Source organism: Panicum virgatum, chromosome 6K, assembly GCF_016808335.1.
Source record: "Panicum virgatum strain AP13 chromosome 6K, P.virgatum_v5, whole genome shotgun sequence".
NCBI lineage: Eukaryota > Viridiplantae > Streptophyta > Magnoliopsida > Poales > Poaceae > Panicum > Panicum virgatum.
In genome coordinates this window covers 23,507,623-23,528,262 of record NC_053141.1, presented here as the reverse complement: position 1 = coordinate 23,528,262, position 20,640 = coordinate 23,507,623, and the positions used below count along the sequence as shown (strand labels likewise).

Sequence of the window (20,640 nt, the reverse complement as noted above, 5' to 3'; positions counted from 1 at the left end):
GCCATGAGATACTAAGCATGATTATTAACTAAAGCAAAAATCAGTAACTGCACCTCAAAATTTTTAGGCAGGAACACAGAACTAAAATGAGACTTCAGAAATATATATATATATATATACTTTTCTGAGCATAAGAAATATATATGATGAATTAAGTTGATTAAACAAGCATAAATCATGGTATATAGTAAATAAACTCTAATAAATCTGAAATTTATAGATTAACAAGGTTTCAGTTGCACATGCATGAAGTAGAAATTCCAGAGCAAGTTCATGTATATGTTTTCCAGAATTAATTCAGGAAAGTCAACAACATATTAGAGAATCTTGATTGTTCCAACATGTTAAATATTTTGGTTGGGTGCCATCTTTTTACTGTAAGCTTAATATCTCATTAGTGATAACATATTCAAAAATCAAGGTCATTTGTTGAGTAGAACTTCCTGAACATGCATAGGTTGATTTTCTTATTCTTTTTCCTAGATTAAATTTGGTAGAGTTTCTACAGATTTGACTGTTACAAAACTTGTAGATCTTGTTACAAGGATTCCAGATCAGTTGAGTTTACATTTTTACGATTTTTCTGTGATTTGTTTTACATTTTAGAAGTTCACTGCCATACACTGGAATTCTTGCAGACACACCCTTGAGCGAAAAAAAATTACAACCAGGTCCTTCGCCAGCCTTCTCCGCCGTTGCATCTTGCCGGTGGTGTTCTGCTAGGCAGGGCTTACCGGGGCTGCAACGGGGAGGCGCGTGGGAGAGAGAAGATCGAGGAACACCTACCCTTGTAGCCGTTCGGGTGGAAGAAGGTCGGAGGCGAGCTCGCCGGTGCTAATGGCAGAGGAGATGTTCGGTTCGCCGGCGTGGTAGGCTAAGGAAGGCTCGGGGTAGGGGAACGTGGCGCGCACGAGCACCGCGAGAGCGTGAGGATGCTCCTGGGGTAGCTCTCGTGCACGCTCTCCCTCTGGACTGGCCGGTCCGCGGTGAGCCCGAGCTCGCCGGCGGCGGCGCAGAAGGGGAACGACGTCGGGAAAGGGTTTGGATTCGATTCCGCGCGCGTGGAGCTCAACTGGAAGGTGGAGAAGCTTCTGGGGTGGTTGGATGGAGCAATGCAGGGCTGTGGTGGCCGGTCCGCGCGAGCTAGATCTCGCCGGCCATGGCGGACGGCGGGAGGAGGAAGAAGGAGGGGAAGCCGCGCAACGGCGGGGCTCTGGGGGTACTTATAGGCCAGAGAGCACCTGGGCGAGGGGAGTGGCGTCTGGGGGAGGCTGGTTTGGTCCGGGGCGACTCGACGGCGAGCGGGCGGAGCGAGCAGGCGGCGCTGCACATGGCGGGGCGGCGTGGCAGCTCGGGAGGGCGTCTGGGACGCGTGTTAGCGTGGGGAGGTGCCAAGGGGCAGGCCAGGTGGCGCTGGAGGGGTTCCCCGGGTCCATTTGGCCGCGGACGCGCCGTGGACGAGGTCCACCGGCGGCGTACGGCGGGCGGCGGGCGAAACAGAGCACCGGGAGGAGAGAGATGGAGGTGAGGGCCTTTTTGTGATTTCTGAAAATCCAGGGACCTCTCGGTAAACTAAAAATATCTCCTACTTAGAGGGCTCAAATGAAAAAGTGTTGAATACCAATTTTGCATAACTTTTCAAGATCTACAACTTTTTTGTTATGCAAATTTTCATTTGAAACTCACATTTTGAACTATTTGTAAATTTTCAAACTTGCACAAAAGGGTTTTGGTTTTATTCTGTTTTTGATTGATTTTTGGCTGAAGTTTAATTGAGCACATGTCAATTGAAGTACCTCTCATGAGCCAACAAAAATTTTGTGCACATTTTTGAATTGAAATTTGAGTAGCTTTTCACTCCTTTTTCTTTCTCCTTTAATTTCTTTTATATACTTTGACTTTTATTTGACCTCTCATCTTTGAATTAATTTCCCACATTTTCTTTTAAGTGTAAATGGGGTACAGTGATCTGTATTTAAGTGTACTGACGCCTGAGGTGTCACAGGCACTACCCTAGGTAAACACACAAGCTTTCCGATGTGTTTACTCATCACCCACACTAATCCACACCATTGTATGCCAGAGAGTCCAGGACAAGAATAATCTTTGAGAGAACAATGTGGATTTGCACCGCTGCTAGAGGTGAAGTTTAAGCCTCTTAATCAATTTATGTATACAATATAAAACATTTAGTAGAACATATTATACTATAACATATTATCACGTTCAGTAGCTTTGCATGTGTTCTATAATAAATATAAAACATTTATTGAATAGTTTTTACAATATGTGCCTGGCGCGTACACTTTGCTAGTCTATCTATTTATACTATAATCGAAAACAATTGAAAACTCTTTTCACCCAAATCGGGCCCACCGTACCCCTCACGTTGGACCTGCGTGTCAGGGCCGAAGGAGGTGGGAGGAGGTAGAGACCCATAAAAACTACGAGTTAGAGGATATTTCTGCCCAAAATTTATTTATTTATTCACCGCGGCTTTCCCTTACCCGCCTGCTGTACCCGTTATTTGTTTTCTCCGCTAGCCCTTCCACCTACGAGGCTACGAGCCGCCCTGCTCGCCAAGCCCATGTTGTGTGCCCTGCTGCGCTTCACCGCCGCACGCCCCTAGGGTCAGGTCGCGCTGCTGCCCGCAGCTCGCCTTCGTTGCCCCACCGCCGCAAGCCCCTGAGCTCAGCTCGCACTGTTGTGCTACTCCGCCGCTACCCGCAGCCGCAGCTTGCCTTCGTCGTTGGCACATGCGCCGTGGCCTCACATCACATCACGTCATTGTCCTCCGCTCGTGCGGCCTCAGAGTCAGATGTTAGTGCTGTGAGGAATAGTCGAATAGAGGAGAAGCCGCAGGGTGTTGATTTGCTTGATTAGCTGCTTCCTTGCCAACGGAGGAATTGAAGCTTCTACTTGATGGCGTTTGGAAGAAAAAAGAAAAAACAGAGAGACAACGATGATGCTTGGTGTGTGGAGAAGAAAGAGTAGACAGGAGAAAAATCTGCCAGTGGCGGCCAGCCGGCTACCGGAGAGTATGCACGAAGCCGCGCATCCCCCGTAAAACTATATCGTTATTGACAACTCAGAAACAATCCTGCGCAGAGCCAAAGAAACTAGCAACAATACCTATGGATGCCGTCGAGCCTCACTTTATCAGCTAACCGAACATCTGCCGGTTGTTGAACAGTGAACACCGATAACGACACAAGCCAAACAACCAGGGGCGGGCCCAATTGAATTTAAGGGTATTCAGTTGAATACCCATTATTTTTGACACAAAATCAAGTATATATATTATATATTGTGTGGTGTATATAAAAAATAGAAAAATTATACTCTAATCCACCTCTTTCTCTCGAAATGGGCCAAACAGCCCAATCCAGCGGCCCAACAATTTGTCCCCCCACCCCTCACCCCTCCCACGGCTCACTCTCCACCGATTGGCCTAGTCCAGGCTCCAGACCCGGCTGACTTGCCTGGCCTCCCTCTCCTGACGCGCGCAGCAGCAGGCAGCGAGTACGCAAGCTAGGAATGGCCGTGCTGCAGCGGCCATGGCGCGGCGCGGAGAGCCGGCGAGGCGGCGACGGGCGACGACGGATGTGGCATGTGGTGCTGCTCGGCTCAGGGGGCGGGCGGCGACGAGCGCGGCGCAGCTCGCACGACCATGCGGCGGCCACATGGGCTACGTCTCCGCTCGGACCTCGGAGGTGATCAAGCGGAGGTTGGAGCCTCGGAGGGTAGCGCGCTGAGGGCGGCATGGCTCGAATTCACAGGCGTGCGCAACGGCATGCACGGGAGCGGCCACGGCCAGCGGCGGCGGCTCGGCCCGGTGGGCGGACGGCGAGCGCAGCCGCAGAACGCCGAGCGAGCGTGGCCACGGCCTGATGGCCACGCGGTGGGCGGTGGCTGTGTCTTGGCTCGGAGGCGGAATTGCGTCCACGACCACGAAGATAACTATAGTAAGATAGCACTGTATTTTTCATACGCCTTTTTCTGAAACAATTATAAATAGAAAATGATACACTACAATTGTCTGCAAGCCTTTCTTTTGTGCAGATTGTTAGGCTATGGCTTCTGCCATGTTACTGCTCCATCACACCGAACCATGGCACTCATTTAGGGCAAAATTTTGAATACCCAAAGTCAAAATCCTGAGCCCGCCCCTGCAAACAACATCCTTCTCATCAGCTTATTAGATCGAGCCGATGGGTATCCGTAGTCAAGCCTCGCCTTTTCAGCTAACCAGACATCCGCCTGTTGAACACCGATATAATGACACAAGCCGAACAACATCCTCCTCGTCAGCTTCTCCGCTGGTACGTCTACTCAATTAAATCGAGCCAATGGGTATTAGTAAAATTAAACTGTATTACCTATGTTTCCCAAAATTATAAATAGTTTATTGTGAATATCATAATGCATAGACAATATGGGTCCTTTGGAACATATATTTTAGAACTATCTGTCAACATATTTTTAACAGGAGATGAAAAGCATTTTTGAATTAAAATATAATTAAAATTTTTAAATCACATGCGTGCAGCACGTGCGTTTATGCTAATCTAAAAAAATACCAGACTTCTTATTTGCCCAACATCATGTAAGTTTTTAGAACACGACAACGCATCAAGCTTATTATGGCCAGTTTTAATTCTATTTACTACCGGAATGATAATATTTTACTTCAACTGCACCTTCACAGACACAAGCCCTCACGGGAGCTACATACAAATACCAATCCAATCCGTGTTTACGCACCAAAACAAGGTCTCATGCATGTAAAGTAAATCCAATCATGCATGTCTATCACTCAATATTATCTCGTGCCATTAGCAAATTGGAAAGAGCACCATAATAGATGCGCAATGTAGTCAGAATTCTAGTTTTTACTACCCGGCACGACACAATTCATTCGCTTTTTACTTCCGCCCAAACTAATGTTAAAACTACAACTTGTCAGATGTGAAGCACGACACGTATCTGTGATAGCAACAAGTCCGGCGAACGCACCGCTCGAGACCCCTGGTCACCACAAATTGCACCAAATTTGTGGTCAAGGAGACAGTGTTTTCTTCATGGGAACTAACACACAGCCTTTATTACTACCAGGCTCTGCATGGCAGTACTATCTCCATGGACACCTCGCTGACTACGTTGAAACTCTTACTTTTTACTACACCACAATCCAACTTAGAGGGTGTTTAGTTAGTGAAAATTTTTGGTTTAAAGATCACATCGATTGTTTGACTAAGATGCCGGGAAGACTTTTCGGGCACTAATTAAAAAACTAATTTCAGAACTCGCTTGGAAACCGCGAGACGAATCTTTTGAGGCATTTGACCGCATCATTAGCACATGTGGGTTACTGTAGCACTTTATGGCTAATCACGCACTAATTAGGCTCAAAAGATTCGTCTCATCGTGTACATTCAAACTGTGCAATTAGTTTTGTTGTTTAACTATATTTAATGTTTCATGTATGTGTTCAAAGGGGAGACAAAAAATTTTGGGAACTAAACGGCCCCTTATACTCCATTTGCATGGGTCTCATATTTCTAGAGTTGCTGATGGGACAACACCTACACGCTCCTGACATGGCGCCTTTTTTAGTGGTACTGAACTGATTTATTGACATATTTGTCAGTCAAATGTGCAATAAATTGCATTCCGGCCACAAAACCAATGTCTCCTTGACCAACTCTGCATTAAAAACAATCATTACACCACTTTTTACTACCCTCAACACTTGCAGAGTATTTTTCACCCGCCGAACTGTGGGCGGCGCTCCGCCGTGGGCGTAATACCTATTCAACACTCGAGATTCTGAATAGACCGGTCTTAAAATAAATTATTCTATAGCCGGATCAATTTCACCCGCCCGACCGAGTGAGGCTGCCTGGGCGCCTATCCGGCTATCCTGTTTCATCCGGGAACAGCTCGGCCCACCACTCCACCGGGCTGGCTCGGCTTGTCCAAAACCCAGCCATCAAAATTAGATTGTGAAGAGATCACTGTAGCCATGATTCGTTACCACACCTACTCTGTCCTCACGAGAAAAGCTGCGGTGAGAAAAGCTCCGGCTCATACATGCGGCACCCGCCGGCGACGCTTTCGTCGCGTGTGCTCCGACCGAGCATGTCCACCTTGCTGCCGCCCCAGCACTACGGTGCCTGCGCTCTGCCACCACCGACGCTTCCACCTCCATTGCCATAAAACGATCGGGCACAACCTGTCAGGCCTCGCCTGTCGTAGTCTCGCACGCGCTCTGTGGCTCCCACCTGCCCCTCCCCCTTAAGTCCTTGTCACACACGTTGCATCTTCCCCGCTCATGCCCAACATCACTTGTCATGGGGCAGCCTTAGGGCATGAGAGGAGGCCACGGCCTTCAGAGCAAGTATTACGAGGACTATTCACCGGCTGGGAGGAATCCATGTCAGCCGAAAAGTCCTCGCTGGCGGAGAGAGAGAAGAAAAAAGAAGACAGCCGGCGCTCCGTTCCCAGCCGGCTTCAAACCGGCGAAGAGAACTGTGTCGCAGCTGCTCTCTCTGCATGCGGACTGCTGCACCCACAGATAGCATTAATTGGTAACGGGTCCACTGCCACCGCTGCATGCCACCGCTGCCACCGATGCATGCCGTGGCCTGTTCCCAGCCCGCAACGGGCTGGGTTATAAGCCTTTCTCTCACGGGGTGGGGTTTGCATGTCACCTCGCGACATTGGTGGAGGCCTTGCAAAAGTCTAAAACAAAATTCTAAAGTACGAGTCTTGATAGTTTACAAAACCCTATATAGAGTCTTGAGATCCAATCCAATTTAGACTTTTTGCATAACTAACCTAAGATTTTTCTAATTTGCAAGCACTATTCAACGTTGTCTTGCAAAACGATCTGCTGATCTCTGAAGTGTAGAGTTAATAACATTCAAAGTCCCATTGGGCCATGACTCTGACGATGACCTCACAGTACAACTTAATCCTTAAATATTTTAGCACAAAATTATATAAGAAATCCTGACCGAGCCCTTAAATTATAGGTCCGCCCCTCCCTAAACTAAACTAGGCATGCGCAGGAGCAGTCGCCTATTAAACTTCCTAAGCCACAAACGAAATACTCTTTTCGCCCCCTCCAATAATTTTCGCATCACCTTTCGTCACCTCGCCTCCCACACGCCCCGCCCGCGCCCTCTGTCGTGTTCCCGCAGCGTCCCTTCGTAGGCTCCCCTCTTCGCTATCCGCCTAGATCTCGCCGGGATCCGCAGCGTCTTGCCTGGATTTCGCCTTCGGAACCCGCGGCTCCGTCCAGGTGAGGAGCCAGGAAGGGTCCTTCTTTCCCGGGTGGCGGCGGATCGGTGTTTTTGGGAGGCGGTTTGGCGGGGTCGCGTCGCGTCACGTCACGTTCGTGGTGCTGGTTGTGGCGCCGTCGGCGAGGTGTGATTTGGAGGGGATTTGTGGTCTACGGAGCTGAGACACGGCATGAACTTCGACGGGGCTGTGGACAGCAGCGGTAAGTGTGGTGGATTCTGCCCTTAGGGTTAGGGTTTATGCTTCATTGCCAATTTTTGGGATTATAATGTGTTAACTCCTTGGAAGAATTGCTGGGAAATTTTTGTTATTTGTGGACGACGATGTCGTTTCGTGCAGATTTTTTTTTTGGGTGTAGGCTCGAACACCATTTTCTTTTTTGGGATTTATGTTATTTTGTGGCGTAATTGGGTGAGATTAGTCGTGTAATCGATCGTGGCAGTTAACTCCCACCGCGACTTTGGGTTGTGAAATTATGCAGGTTGTTCGTGTAAAAAGACACGAACTGTTTGCATATTATTGGGTTTTGGGTTCTGTCCAAGTGTTAGAGGTATTCCTTCTGTCAGGATGCAAAGTCTGTCAGTAAAGGATTGTATTTGGTGCTTTCTTTTAAATATCTTAAGCACTGAACCTAAAGTAGAAGATAAATGAAAGCCATCTCTGTTGTTGGCTGGAAACTTTTTGATGCCACACTGAGATGAAAAATTATGTTTATTTACTTTTTGAGAAGTTTGTTGCATATTATACAATGCTCTGTGAAGTTACTTTAAAAGTTTGTCGGTCAATGTGCGGAAAATTGGCCCTGCAAAACAAAATGGTAGCAGCCTAGCAGGGAAGGTTGCATAGTCATTGGTTGTTATATAGGTTATGGTTCTGATAATATCTTTGAAACTTGAAAGTTTTCCCTCATGTTAGTATGGACATGGAAGTATAATTTACTTGCAGGCAACCTGATCAGGCATATGGAATAGACAGTTCTAACTTCTATCTCAAATTATTATTGTGTACACCCAAATAAGTAAATAGTAAAATATATATAAGAAGAGAAATATAACATTCTGTAACACTGCCCCTCTCAATAGTACCTAGTCCTTAGAATGCGCCCTTTGCTCAAATGTTGGCCTAGCTTTAGAATAACTTAAGATTTCCTTGCCATGTGCTGTTTTTTTGTTTCTGGAATTTTTGCTGTAAAACATTATCTGCCATCATAGTTTCTTGTGGTGGATATGTGGTAAGGTGCATTGTATTTTGATATTTAGCTGAGTTCTGCTTGAGGAAAATAGATATGCCATACAATGATTTGTTAGCAAGTGGCTAAGATGTGGTGATCTACTGTATATAGTAGCTCGATTCCTAGGATTTAACTTCTTGCTCCTGCACTCCTCACCATTTTGTCTTAAAAGTGTAACAAACTGCAACATACCCATGTTCGTGTCCGTTTATCCATTGGGGAACCATTCAAAGAATATGCCTGTAGGCAGAAAAGTCGAAATATTCACACCTCTATTAGGTACAGGTATTGGGTTATCAGGCTAGAATGGCATCCCTAGTTCAGACCCATCCAGTTCCCTGATGGAAGTAATTATTAGGTGACACAACATGCCAAGCGCCCACATAAGCCCTGCTGCAAACAAGGTGATGTTGTTATAGCGCCGAGTTAATAGAGCTTAACCTCAGGTGCTTTTCTTTTTGCAAGACACTGTCATGGTGTGTTAACATGATTACATATTATTTTTTTTCGGCTTTTATTGGGCGATAGCATTGCTTTGAATTACCTTAAATCGAGAATATTTCAAATATTGAGCTGTGAATTTAACAATTTTATGTATTTCCAACATCCAAATTTGATTTTTTTATGCAAATGGCTGGTCTGCTTGTAAAACTTCGCATGCATAGAGAAAAAGCATGTGACTTAGGGCCTGATTTGCACACGTCAAGCTCTGAGATCTATGCAGGATCTGGAGTTTGTAGGATGAAATCAAGTAGTTTAAACATATGCATTTTATCTGAAATAATAACAAAGTTGTTGTTCAAGATACCTTCAATGTGCTCCCAGCTCTAGTTCCAAGAATTTCTGGAGCTAAGGGACTACCAGTTCCAAAAATTCTTGGACCTTGGGCGGTGCTAAACTCGCCCAGTTTAAAACCACATCACAAAGGATTGTTCCATTGCCGACATATGATGTATGGATTATGGAATAACATACATAATCTTTTGAGGTAAGAGAAACAGTTAATGGATCAATAGCTTGAATAATTAAGACCTTATTAAACTCATCTTGTGTTTGCTACTTCTTGCTTTGCAACTGCTGTTCCTATTGTTTTCCATGGACTGAATAGTTTCACCCGTTGTTATGGGATGAGAGCTTTCATCTACCAAAAACATTTCTCACTTTCCTACCACTGTTAGTTGGACAGGGTCGCACTTGGTAGTTATCAAAAAGTGCACATTGTAGTAACTTGAAACAACTGCCCTCATCTTTCTTTAGCCTTTGGAGCCTTTGGAGCATTTATAGTGCTGTATCATCTTCCTTTGTCATATATCATTCATTGCTGTATCATCTTCCTTTGTCAGCCTTTGGAGCATTTATAGTGCTGTACCAAAAATATATCAGTCATTGCTGTATCATCTTCCTTTGCGAGCCTTTGGAGCATTTATAGTGCTACTGAACCAAGGCACTTGGAAATCTGTGTCTATGGTATTGTGCCCACTGCCCCTACCAATCCAAGAAAGTAGGAAATGCAATACTATAGATGGAAGTGTTAGTACTGGTGACTCAAATAAAGCAGGGAATTTGGGCATGTTCTTCTGATTTTTTTGCACCTTTGCGTATGTTATTGTGCCCACTGGCAGTGGCAGTGATATAATTGTTATCAGCGAAATACAACTTTTAACTGACCTGCACATTAGCCGCTACTTTCCTCACTACGTAGTGTTGGGGTAGAACTATGAAGGAATTAGTCAGTTATGACCATCTGCATGCTTGCCAAAAGGAGAAGAAAAAAGTCCAATGCAAATCACTACTTGTATGTAGAGAGTAACACAACAATGGTCTTAAGCCTCCTTATGTTTTTTGAAGCTGAGAAGTGTACTTGTCACTCTGCCAGGAGATCAGACCATGAAAGGCTGAGGTTTTGTGAATTAACAAGAGAACATTGCTATAGAATTATTGCTTCAAATGGTCACCGTTATGAACAAAAAGTTTCATATGTTGAGAATATTTTCCTGCTGGTTTGAACCAGTTAGGTAACAAGATTTGAGAAATGCTATGCTCAGAAATTTGGCGTTGGTTACAGGAACTGATGATGATCTCCCACCATCATATCAGAACAGAGGTATGAAAGGCAGTGGGCGTACCACTGGTAATGGAAGAGATACTATTGGTGCTGGACCATATACTAGAGTTCAACAATCTCAGACAGATATGGAAACACAAATATATCACCTTGAGCAAGAAGCATATTGTTCCGTTCTCCGAGCATTCAAGGCTCAGTCTGAAGCTATAACATGGGTATACATGTCTCTGCCAATCTTCGCATTATTAATTTCCTCAGGTTGGCCTGCATTTCATAGATTGACCTTGTAAAAGTTTAAATATATTGTCTCAGGAAAAGGAAAGTCTCATTACTGAGCTTAGGAAGGAGCTACGCGTATCTGACAAAAAACACAGGGAGTTGCTAAACAGAGTTAATAGTGATGATATCATCCGAAAAATAAGGTATTGTCTGATAGATGAGTATACATCTTAACTGTGCTGTATCCTCTTTGCTCCTTTTCTTTTTCTACTCTCTTTCTCACCTCTAATGTTCTTCTGTTAAGGGAATGGAGAGAGTCATCAGGTGGCCTTCAGATGAATTTGGTTAATAATGCACAGCGTTTGCATGACCCCGTGCCCAGTCCTACCACCTCTTCTCGCAAGAGGCAAAAGACGTCTCAACCCATTCCCTCTGCATCTGTACCTGCGCCATCTGCTATGCACTCACAGGCTTTACCTGCACCAATGCAACCATCATCTTCAGGAGCTAAAAAGGCAGCTCCACCTGTCACAAAAGTGAAAAAGACCAAACCAGTAAGTGATGGTTGAAACATCTGCAGTTAATTTTGTGCTTGTAATTTTGTAATGTGATATTGTTATTTTTTGGGTAACTAATTGTGCTTCAAGGGCCAGAAGATACCTGGTGGCTCTGCAGTCAAATCTATGCCATTTTCTGCTGGTCCTAGTGGGCGGGGATCAGTTATTAATAGAAATACTTCTGGCCTTCCTTCTGAAGGAGCACAATTAAATCCGTTAATCGGCCGTAAAGTCATGACTCGGTGGCCTGATGATAATAGTTTTTATGAAGCTGTAATAACTGATTATGATGCTGCAAAGGTAAGTCTTATTTCTAACAGGTCACAGCTATCACTTGTATTGGTTCATATAATTAATCAAGTTACTATGATTAATTGTAGGATCTCTATGCACTTGTTTATGACATGAATACAGCACACGAGACATGGGAGTGGGTTGATTTTAAGGAGGTAATTACTTGTCACTGCCAATGAAGAAAAGTCTATTTTCTTTCCCTTGACTCTTGACTCGGTTTGACTTGTTCTCTTGACTCGGTTTGACTTGTTCTCATGTCCTATAAAATATGTAACTCAACTGTCAAAACTGACATAAACTATGTCCTAAGGTTGGTTATTTGGGTGGTTTTAAGTGATGTGGTAGCCACATCACCAACTTTTGCTGGGACACCCACATCACCCCTCCTGTAGTACTCTTGCATCTCCATGTGGATGATTTGGCTGCTATATCACCCAAAAGCACCCACAAAGCTTGCCTTCTGTGATAATTTGCGCTGACATTGAGAGTCAAGAATCAGCTTTTTATCTGGTTTTAACTGAGGGATGAAAGTGAAACTTTTTTTTGGTGGTGGGTGGGGTGGACCAAAAGTAGATTATCCTTGTTAATGATATGGCAGTACCTGATAATTATAATATTATACGAAAGCAAAAAGAGTAGCCCTTATCTCAAAATTCTTTATGTCAATGACCTTGGAATCCAACTGGTGGTGCTCTGTGAGAGAAGTATAGCAAAGATGCATGTTTTCTCATGGGCTTTTCTGGGTCCACAGCATGGTTTTTAAGTCGTCTCCTAGGCGTCCTGGTGCTGAAAAAACCTGGGTATCCTGGACGCCACAACCAAAAATCAGCAAAATGAGAGATCAGGGGAGGTAGGAGAGAGGAAGAACTGGAGGAGGACCAGGCAAAGCTAACGACTCATTTCTGCTTCCATCCCCTTCGGTTCTGGCTCTCGAAGGGCAGAAGCAGGGGATCTCGCATAGGGATCTAGAAGGGGAGCGACGGCGGCAGTGAGAGGGAAAGGGAGGGGAGATCTAGAAGGGGGTGGCAGCAACAGTGAGGAAACGGAGGGGAAATCTGGAAGGAGGCGGCTCCAGCAGTGGACATGGAGAACAGGATCGGGAGGGAGAAGAGGCACTTGGAGGTTGGAGAGGAGCAGTATCGGGAGGAAGAGGCACCTGGAGAGGAGCAGGGTCAGCCCTAGATAGTTCACGATAGTTGGGGAGGGCTTTTATGGGCTGTCAGCTGGGCTGGGCCTTTTTTGTTCCTTGTCCTCCTTTTATTTTTTTTCATTTTCCTTTTTATCCCTAAACCATGCTCCTGCTTTGAAGTTTGTAATAATCATATGGCGTCGCCTTGCCACGCCTTATGCTTGCCTAGGCGATGCCTAGGAAACTTGAATGAGTGGCTCCCCACGGCTCGCCTTGCCACCTTAAAAACCATGGTCCACAGCTACACTCATCACTACCTTCTGTGTCTAAAGTTTTGTTTCTAGGATATGGTGTAGCAAGCCACCCATATTTGAGTTCTGCCATCCACTTGTGAACACAATATTTTCTCGAACTATGCCAAGTTACATTTGTTTTGACTGCCATGGATGTGGAGCAGCGAATCATATAACCTCCAAAGCTTAGCTGATGAGTATGCTATGTCGCATTTCTTAATTTGTTTAAGGTACATACACAAAGATTGGATATTCTTGTTATATATCACAATCATATTTCCTGAGAAAAAAAATGTACTTGTTCTCAACTGAAAATTCTCATTGAAGTGTCAGATATGCTTTGATTAAGTCATATTTGTCCCATAGTTTCAAAACTGGACTTGACCAGCAATACAATCGAGAAATTCCAAGAACCCTGGTCTTGATTTTGTTTCCTTGAAACACCAGTAGGAGAGAATAGTGGCTTGTATTTTTCCAAACCCTAGAAGGGTGGGATATATAGTTTCTATACATGGGCCTCTAGATGGGCCTCTATACAAGGGCTCAATATACTCCAACACCCCCCCCCCCCCGCAGTCTGAACTACCGGCGCAGCGGTGTTCAAGACTAGACAACAAGAAAGCTAACACCCCCCGCAGTCTGAACTACCGACGCAGCGGTGTTCAAGACTGGACAAGAAGAAAGTACAAGGGCAAAAACCCCCCGCAGCCACAACTAGCCACCGGCTACGTTGAGGCTGGATCGAAACTCCGAGAAGGTCGAGGAGGGCAGCCCCTTGGTGAAGATGTCAGCAAACTGGGAGGTAGTCGGGACATGGAGTACCCGAACATCTCCGATTGCGACAGCCCGGTACTTCGCTTCGGCACTGGAGCGGGAGACAACCGACTGTCGCTTGGACGACCAGGAGACCAGGTTGCCGCCTAGGAAGACGGCGTAGCCGGAAGTGGAGCGACGAGTGTCCGGGCAGCCAGCCCAGTCAGCGTCGGTGTAGACCACCAGCTCAGCAGAGGACGAGCGGTGAAGCACCAGGCCGAGGTCCATAGTGCCACGGACGTACCGAAGGAGACGCTTCAGCGCAACAAGATGTGACTCCCGGGGATCATGCATATGGAGACAGACCTGTTGAACAGCGTAGGTGAGGTCCGGCCTGGTGAAGGTGAGGTACTGCAAAGCGCCGGCCAGACTCCGGTAGGCAGTAGAATCAGCCACCGGATCACCCAGATCAGCAAACAGCTTTGCCTGAGTGTCGACAGGAGTGGAGCAGGGCTTGCAATCAATCATCCCAGCCCGCTGCAGAATATCAAGTGCGTACTACAGCTGGTGAAAGAGAAGGCCAGACGGGCGAGGCTCAACAGTGACGCCCAAGAAGTGGCGGAGCTGACCCAGATCCTTCATAGCAAACTCCTGCTGCAGAGATGAAATGACACTCTGAAGCAATCGCTGACTGGAGGCGGTGAGCACAATGTCATCGACATAGAGCAGCAGATATGCAGTCTCATCCCCACGGCGGTAGATGAAGAGAGACGTGTCAGACTTGGCCTCGGTGAACCCCAATATCAGCAAGAATGTGGCGAACCGAGAGTACCAAGCACGAGGAGCCTGCTTCAGACCATTTTGAGACTTGTTGAGCCGGCAGACCATATCCGGACGACTCGAGTTCACAAACCCCGCTGGTTGAGAGCAGTAGACAGTCTCTGACAGTGCCGTGAAGAAACGCATTCTTCACGTCCAGCTGGTGCACAGGCCAGGAGCGCGAGAGCTCAAGTGAGAGGACCGTGCGCCCCGTTGCGGGCTTCACGATTGGACTGAAGGTCTTGTCATAGTCCACACCAGGCCGTTGTGTGAACCCCCGAAGAACCCAACGAGCCTTGTAGCACTCCAGAGTGCCATCAGCCCGACGCTTATGCGTCCAGATCCACTTGCCAGTCACCACATTGCAGCCAGACAGACGCGGCACGAGGTTCAACGTCTGGTTGGCAAGAAGAGCCGCGTACTCCTCTTCCATCGCGCGACGCCAGTGAGGATCCGCCAAGGCATCGCGGAGAGACTCGCGGCTCTCCCTCGGTGACGGAGAGAGTTGACGCCATCCGCCGAGTCAGCATGGGATAGATATGCCGAGGATCCCGGTGGATGACTGGCGGGTGGTACATCGGCTCGGCTCGAGAGGGAGCCGGCGGAGTCGGCGGTGGCGACGGCTCCGGTGTAGGCGTCGCAGGAGCCTCCGGAGTAGGAGGCGGCGCTAGTGTCGGCGCCGAACGACGTCGGTACACCTTTACCAGCTCAGCGTACCGCTGCGGCGCCGGTGTCGGTGCCGAACGACGCCGGTACATCTGCACCGGCTAGGCGTACCGCGCAGGTGCAGGGGGAGGCACCGGGGCCGCGCGTGGCGCAGCAGGAGACACTGGGTCCGCGCGCGGCACGACCGGAGGTCCGGGGGCCGCGCGTGGCGCGACCGCGGGCACCGGGGCCGCGCGTGGCGCAGCAGGGATCACCGGAAGCGGTGCCGGTGTGTCGGGAAAATCTATAGGGAAAGGAAAGACAGGTAAAGGTGGCTGAACCACCGGGTCAGTAGGAAAGAGGGACTCCAGCTCGGGGTCAGGAGAAGGTGTGGAGGTGGAGTAGGGGAAATCCGACTCGTCAAAGACGACATGTCGGGAGATCAGGACGCGGCGAGAAGTGAGGTCAAAGCATCGGTACCCCTTGTGGTCAGGGGAGTAACCAAGGAACACACACCGAGTCGAGCGGGGTGCCAGCTTGTGAGGAGCAGTGGCGGAGGTGTTAGGGTAACACGCACACCCGAAGACCCGAAAGTGGTCGTAGCGAGGAGGGGTACCGAAAAGAGCGTGGTGTGGAGTGGGAGCAGGAGAATCAGTGGACGGAAGGCGGTTAAACAAGTAGGTGGCGGTGTGGAGGCTCTCCGCCCAGAAGCGCGGGGGCAGAGAGGCCTGGATCAGAAGGGTGCGCACGACGTCGTTTGTCGTGCGAATCATCCGCTCAGCCTTGCCGATCTGAGGAGAGGTATACGGACAAGACATACGCAACTGAACACCCCGAGAGAGGAAGAAGGAACGGGAGGTGGAGTTATCGAGCTCACACTCGTTGTCACACTGGACGGCCTTAATGGTGAGGCCGAACTGAGTGAACACCCAGGCAAAGAAATGGAGGAGGGTGGGGAAGGTCTCAGACTTGGCGCGCAAGGGAAGAGTAGTGAGAAATCATCGACCACCATCAGATAGTATTTGTAGCCAGAAAGGCTAAGAACAGAAGAGGTCCACAGGTCACAGTGAACAAAATCAAAGGCATGCGCAGCATGCGAAGAAGAAAAAGAACGTCGAACATGACGACCAAACTGGCACGCATGACAGAGGTGCTCAGCAGGAGCCGTGGTACAAGGAACATATGTACGACGACTGAGCTGAGCCAGAACGTCGCGGCCGGGGTGACCAAGACGGCGGTGCCAGGTGGTGGAAGACGGTGTCGCGGCAAAAGCGGCAGACGAAGAAGAAGGCGAAAGTGGTGCAGCGGAAGAAGGAAGGCGAAGGGTGTAAAGGGGCCCCGTGCTGTCACACCGGAGTAGCGGACGCCGAGAGGCCGAATCCTTTACAGTGAGGCCAGAAGAATCAAACTCGATGGAACAAGAATTGTCAGCTGTAAACTGACAAATGGAAAGAAGGTTATGAACCATCTGAGGAGCAACAAGGATATTGGGAAGAAGAAAAAAACCAGGAGCAGAACCCACGGCGGTGACAGGAAGGTATGACCCGTCACCAACCATAATGGAAGAAGGACAAGAGGGGTGTGGGGGTCGGACAGAAGAGAGGATACCGGCATCTGGGGTGGTGTGTAAGGAGGCACCCGAGTCGGCGATTCACTCGGTGCTGACCAGCGGCGTCCGCCCCATGGCGCTGAAGGACTGCGCCAGTGCGGCCTGGTCCCACCCCCCGGCCAGGTCGGCTGCTGGCTGGGTGGAGCGGGCAGGGTCCAGGACGGCGCGAACAGGGGAGCAGCAGCGGCGAGCATGGCCGCCGGCTGGGGCTGCCCCTGACCCTGAAACGGCCACATCGGGATGCGCCCTGGCAGGAGTGGGAGCCGGAGTCGGGTCCGGAGTGCCCCGAGCACCACCACCACGTCCCCTCCGCCCTCGGCCTCCCCCACCCCCGGTCTGGCCGGTGAGAGGAGCACCAAGGAGGGGGTCGGGCGGGTCGATCCGGGGCCCAGATCCAGAGGGCGGAGCCTGGTGGGAGGACGAAGCGCCGTGCTCGGTGAAGGGGATGACGGGCGGGACGGCGACCCGACGAGTGAGAGCGTCGGCCGCAGAGCGCTCGCGCTCCCAAGCGAGGGTAGCCGCGCGGGCTCGCTCCTGAGCCGCCGAAGCCTCGGACTTGGCGGCGAGGAGGGCCGCGGCGAGAGCGTCGTCGACCGTAGCAGCTCCGGCGGTGATCGGCTGCCTGCGGAAGGCGGCGTCGGCGAACGGCGCGTCTGCGGGGGGCATACCAAACGCAGGCAGCACGGGCAGAGGCACCGCGGGCGCAGCCACGGCCGTCCGCGCGGCCTGCGCGGCGGGCCTGGCGGCGGCCTGCGCTGCGTGCGCCCGCGCGAGCTTGGCCTCGAGGTCTCGCAGGGTGGCCGCGAGGCGGGCAGCGGACGGCGTGGGCGCGCCCTCGAGCGGCGTGGGCGGCGGCGGCTGGCACGCTGGCGGCGGCGGCCTGCGCCCGTGGGCCGGCGGGCTCGCAAGCTGGCAGCCCAGCAAGTTGCTGCTGCAGGCCGGAGGCTGGGCCCGCGGCCCACTTGGGGTGCACCACACCGGCAAGCGCCTGCTCTGCTAGGACGCATCACTCGCGAGCAGCACCAGGAGGAGTTGCACACGCTCCTGGGCAGGAGGCAGGCAGCGGCCACGCCCCCTGGGATCCGGCGGCAGCGGCGTCCAGGACGGCTGCGAGTGCCGTCGGGGTCCCGGGGCCGGCCGGCTGCAGCAAGGTGCCGCCGGCCGCGCAAGGCACAATGGCGGCGCCAAGGGGCGGCGCGCGGCCAGGCAGGGGCCGGGATCAGCAGCGCGCGGAGCAGAGGATGCAGGGGCGGATCCGGCGGCGGGGGTCTCGTGGCCGGCCGCGCCTGCACCTGTGCGGGCAGCACCCTGGGGGGCGGATCCTGCGCCCGAGCTGGCCTGGTCCGCGCCGGCGGCGGTGGCCAGCGCGAAGAGCGGCCGTGCAGAGCCTGCGTCGGCAGCAGAGGGAGGCGGCGCCCTGGTTCCAGGCGGGAGGGAAGGAGAGGGAAGGGAGGGAGGAGGGGCAGCACCGGCGGCCGGCTGGCCATGGTGCCGGCGGCAGCAGCAGCTAGAGGAAGAGCTAGCTGATACCATGTAGGAGAGAATAATGGCTTGTATTCCTCCAAACCCTAGAAGGGTGGGATATATAGTTCCTATACATGGGCCTCTAGATGAGCCTCTATACATGGGCTCAATATACTCCAACATTCACGAACTAGTTAGTTAAGGACTATAAATGAATGACCTCCATCATAATAGAATTAAGAGTAGACCATCACAGTAACATTAACAACTGAACACATTTCTTGAACAATTTCATTAGTTAAACAGCAAGCAAAAGGCCTACAGTGTAATGTATGCATGATTTTTTTTTTGTCATCTTCGCTGCAGATGGCACCTGAGGATGTAAGATGGGAAGGTGAGGAGCCTGATTTAGACCTTCTAGGTCGTGGTGCTCCCGTTCATGGTGTTAAGAAGTCAACCAGTCGTGTTGGCCCCATGTTAGGTGCCGGAAGAGGTAGGGGCCCCCAAAAGAATTCATTTAAGAAAGATTATCCACCTACGCAAAATGGTGTTGGGAAGAAGAGTTCTGACTACATAGAAATTCTTCATACAGAGACACTCATAAAGGAGGTTTGTTTGGAAGGAACTCAGCTTATTGGTTTAGAATCCTACGGACTTGTCTGTTTTATCATGATGATCTGCACATGTAGGTGGAGCGGGTTTTCAGTGCTGGCAACCCTGACCCCCTTGAGATGGAGAGGGCCAAGAAGGTGCTGAAGGTAAACAGCGTGTGCTGAACGTTATTGGGGTGCCCTTTCTCCTGAACTAACAGATATTCTGGCAGGAGCATGAACAATCATTAATCGATGCAATTGCAAGGCTTGCTGAGGCGACTGATGGTGAGGGTGATATGTGTAGTGCATTATTCTTCTTTCCTCAACCATAACCACAAAATCCATATGTTCTATATTGTGAGTGCGCTCTTAGCCGTGCTTGGATGGAATTTTTTCTTGTCTGTACTCTATGAGGATGAATCTTAGCTTTTTAGTCAACTCCTGCAACACATTCTGAACAATTCCTATGAATGTGATATGTCAAATGGGACAGTTGAAGTGCTCCTGTAAAGTATTTAATGTTGACTTTCCACTTTGAATACAAACTTGTAAATCGTATAGGATTTGGGCTGAGTAATGCGCTTAAAGTAATATCCTGCAGGAAAAAAGTTCATTTTACCATCCCAAATAATCCACTTTGTCCGCTTGCCACTCTAAATGGTGATTTTCTCCATAGAACCATTTTAACTTCTCCATTCTACCGCCTATTGAGGTTTTTCTTTTTGTTTCTCCACGTACAAATTTCAATGGGCCAATAGAACACAATAGCTTATGTTAAAAAACACACAGTTAGGAGCATCTGATACTAAACTAACCTTAGAGATGCAAAGTTCCATGAAAGTAATGATGAAAAAAGTTTTTTTTTTCTAACATAGGATATCATGCCCTTTAGCAATTTAGAAAATTTTACTTGAAACTCAGCTTGTTTGTAGAGAAAGGTAGAAATCACAGAATGTATCAACTGAAATAGTATGGGAGGGCTAATTCAGTTAAATTTTTTGTTCAGGTTCAAATGGACAAACTGTTTGTACGGGGTCGTAAATTAACTTTTTACTTGTATTGAATGCTTGTAGCTGAAATTGTTTAACACGTTCCTTTTTTTTCTTCTTTTGATGTCGTAGCAGATGGCCATGCACGGTCTTCGGAGCACAACCATTGTTGGAGGAACCAACATGGAGTATGATATGCAGATGACATGGCTATCGATGGCCTCATGTCTGGAGATGCAGATGCCATGTGAACCCTCACCAAAATGTACACCACTCCCTCATTAGTTTTTTTTTTTGCCTGTTGTAAGATCTGGATGCTGATTTTATTCTAGATTTGGCATGTCCGTTTGAGCTATAGTTTTCTGAAAGCTGGCTTTGGTTTTGCTCCCGAAAAGCTGGTTTTCTAAAAAACTGAGACCATTTGGCAAGCTATTTGAACGTCATGTGGGGACGTGGGGTCCATATGTCAACCTCTCATCTTCAACCTTTCTCCTCGCTCTAGTCCTGGTTTTCCCGCGTTCGAGCTCGATGCTGTGTCGTGCTGGTGCATCCTCACGCTCCCGCCAGTGAGCTCTCCCTATTAGCTCTGCACCTGAGAACTGTAGTTACTCTGTTTCAAATTTCAAATTATAGGTGATTTGAGTTTTTTCGCCTTAAGTTTGACCACTCATTTTA

General features: G+C 49.0%; 1 protein-coding gene across 7 annotated transcripts; it reads left to right on the top strand.

The window, feature by feature from the left end:
• Positions 1-7,110: 7,110 nt before the first annotated feature.
• Positions 7,111-20,435, top strand: LOC120712072 (protein EMSY-LIKE 3). Of its 7 annotated transcripts, none has more exons than XM_039997787.1 (10): positions 7,111-7,507; positions 10,602-10,816; positions 10,914-11,023; positions 11,125-11,374; positions 11,474-11,677; positions 11,758-11,826; positions 18,750-18,992; positions 19,073-19,141; positions 19,207-19,261; positions 20,098-20,435. In XM_039997787.1, the coding sequence occupies exons 1-10, from the start codon at positions 7,477-7,479 to the stop codon at positions 20,157-20,159; spliced, it is 1,308 nt and encodes a 435-aa protein (XP_039853721.1). In that variant the 5' UTR covers positions 7,111-7,476; the 3' UTR covers positions 20,160-20,435. The 7 variants fall into 7 exon arrangements, with proteins under 7 accessions (XP_039853721.1, XP_039853722.1, XP_039853719.1 ...); XM_039997788.1 differs by having other exon boundaries at positions 7,112-7,507; positions 11,477-11,677; XM_039997785.1 differs by having other exon boundaries at positions 7,114-7,507; positions 11,468-11,677.
• The last annotated feature ends 205 nt before the right edge of the window (positions 20,436-20,640 follow it).

Excerpts from the sequence above, each read along its gene's own strand:
- LOC120712072 (XM_039997785.1), top strand. The coding sequence starts at position 7,477 with ATGAACTTCGACGGGGCTGTGGACAGCAGCG. Across the intron at positions 19,142-19,206 it reads GGGCCAAGAAGGTGCTGAAG|GAGCATGAACAATCATTAAT; the intron begins GTAAACAGCGTG and ends ATATTCTGGCAG. Across the intron at positions 19,262-20,097 it reads GCTTGCTGAGGCGACTGATG|CAGATGGCCATGCACGGTCT; the intron begins GTGAGGGTGATA and ends TTGATGTCGTAG.